This window comes from Antrostomus carolinensis, unplaced genomic scaffold (genome assembly GCF_000700745.2).
Source record: "Antrostomus carolinensis isolate BGI_N321 unplaced genomic scaffold, ASM70074v2 scaffold31676, whole genome shotgun sequence".
NCBI lineage: Eukaryota > Metazoa > Chordata > Aves > Caprimulgiformes > Caprimulgidae > Antrostomus > Antrostomus carolinensis.
This window is the reverse complement of record NW_010324550.1, coordinates 24493-26784: the sequence shown is the minus strand read 5'-3', so window position 1 is coordinate 26784 and position 2292 is coordinate 24493. Positions and strand designations below refer to the sequence as shown.

Here is a 2292-nt window from a genome sequence, read left to right as displayed (position 1 = left end):
GAACCATCCCAAGAAAAGGAACCCCCCCAGCCTCTCCAGGCAGCCTGTATCTTCACACCATTCCATCACCAGGACCTGGACTCTAGTGTTTCATGCTGGGGTGTTCTCCTGAATGATAGTTTACAGCTTGCAGAAGAGGAGAGGGCTTAACAGATGGGTGGCTGCAGATGTCACAGCATGAACTTAGACTGTATTTGCTATGAACAACCCTTATTGGCTTCAAAATTTATGCTTTTTATAACTTACTCTGCCTATGACTAGAGGTGGCCCTGGCATGGTTTTGTTTGCCTGGTCTAAAAGGTAGAAATTACATTTTTTCCCTCTGATGTCCCTGCCAGTTGCTCCTAGTTGAGGAAAGCTCCCCAGGCTTTCCTGGCCCTTTTGGTGCCACCAGTGATTGAGAATCTGGAACTGAAATGTGTTTGACTGTTTGAAGGACATAAAAAGAGATAGAAATCAGTTCTCTCTGTGATAACCTCATTGGGAGCTACAAGGTGTCTGGTTTGTGTTTTCTCTTCTGTTCTGATGGGTTTTCATGCTGTGTCTGTCGTGCCAGCTGAGTGCCTTTGGTAGTCCATAAAGCATCATGAGTAGCTGTTTGCCCCACCTTAGAGCAAACCTCTCCTGTTGGGCACAGGCAGATCAGAGCCAACTTTATTTGCACCAAAACATTGGAGCTGGATTGGGAAGGGGCTGTGGCTCTGAGTCCCTCCCATCAGCCACCTCCCCCCAAAAACACAACTTCCTCCTGCGGCTGAGCCTGCAAGTAGTCCAGCTCTGCTTTGCTAGGCCAAATATGTAGGTTAATATACTGCATTTTCTTTATTATTGCCATGCTACTTCTGTAGTAGAGGTTTAATTTGCTCTTTATTCTTCTCTGGTGTTACTTCCTTATGGTTTATTGGGGGCTAATTCTCTGTTCTGCTTAATAATGGAGGTTTTCCAAAGGAGAAACCATCTCAGACATACCTGTCCCTTCTCTTCTATTTCAGAGCCTGTCCCTCAGCCAATCCTCATTTCTGAATGCATGAATAAAAGTATATCTGTCAAGTGTGAAGTGAAGCAGAAGACTAAAGACGAAACATTTATAATAGAACTGAGTCAAGATAAAGGCAAAAAAACCCAAAAGAATGGGACAAGGTTGGAATTACACACGCGGAATTCTGGGATGTTCAGATGTGTTGTTAAGAACCAAGTCAGCCAAAAAATGATAGAAAAAGCAATTAATTGCTCAGGTAAAAAAACAAAAAAAACCCTATTTTTGCCAGAATCTGCTAGGGTGGATGTACAAAGCCTGATGCAGTTGCATGTATCATCTATCGGACTGGTCCAGGTGGCAGGAGCATCAATGGTTCCTGGTACCCAGTGTAGTGAGTCTAATGCTGCTGCAGTTATTGGGAGCTGATGCTGCTGTGGTAACTGGGATGTGAGTTATGCTTTGTGCTTGGCATTCCCCAGCCTGGTTGGATCTCCACCTTCCCCACCCTGCTGCTGCCTGCCCCACTGCTACCCTTATGGAATCCCTCCTCTACAACAGGGAGGCCAAGCCAAGGGCAGTGGGATGTGAGGTGGGCCATGCTCCTCCTCTTCTCCTGTGGCCAGTGGTGTTTTTCCCCATGCTCAGTGAGGTGTGGGGGTTTCTGGAAGAGGGACAGAGAGTTTTCTGGAGTCAAGAGCCTTGTGGGTAGCATAGAAGCTATTTTTTTGGAAAATATGGATCTTCTCCGATGTATATGAAGCCATGGCATTGATTTCAGGGGATTTGCTCTTGATTTACATCTTCATGGTGGGGAAATCAGTTGCATATTATTTTTCTCCTTTCCATGATCATATCTAGGAAGGTGGTGGTTGCCACCACCCATGGATGTGGATGGGTGGTCTCACAAGGAGAAAAATAAGCTATTTGGACTCTCTAGCTTAGCCTAGAAATCAGGAGGGAGGTTATGAAGAATTTAGCTGAGCTTTGGGGTTGCATGGCTCAGATGAACATGGCTCAAATGTACCATGGATCTCTTACATACTTGAAGCATCATGTTTCTAAACCACAGATGCAGCAAAAGAACTGAAGGAATTGCATTTAAAATGGGCAGAGTCGTGCTGAAAATTATTAGATAGGCAAAAGAAGTCATTGCTCCGTCCCTAGAAGTTTTGAAAGTTAAGGTAAAAGCAAAGGACAGATCATACTGGTATGACACTGGATGTGATGTTCAGTTCAAAGTTCAGATTTCCAGTACTGGGGAAAAGTCCTTGAATTTTCTGGGCTTGGGTTGATCCCACCCAACTGTGAGTACT

General features: G+C 44.9%; 1 protein-coding gene across 1 annotated transcript in view; it reads left to right on the top strand.

Moving 5' to 3' along the window:
• CD2 (CD2 molecule) overlaps window positions 1-2292 on the top strand; it is an 8560-nt gene that overhangs the window by 2127 nt on the left and 4141 nt on the right. The window contains exon 3 of the mRNA XM_010170981.2: window positions 993-1235. Coding sequence (XP_010169283.2) covers window positions 993-1235 — 243 coding nt within the window. The remainder of the gene's footprint in view (window positions 1-992; window positions 1236-2292) is intronic.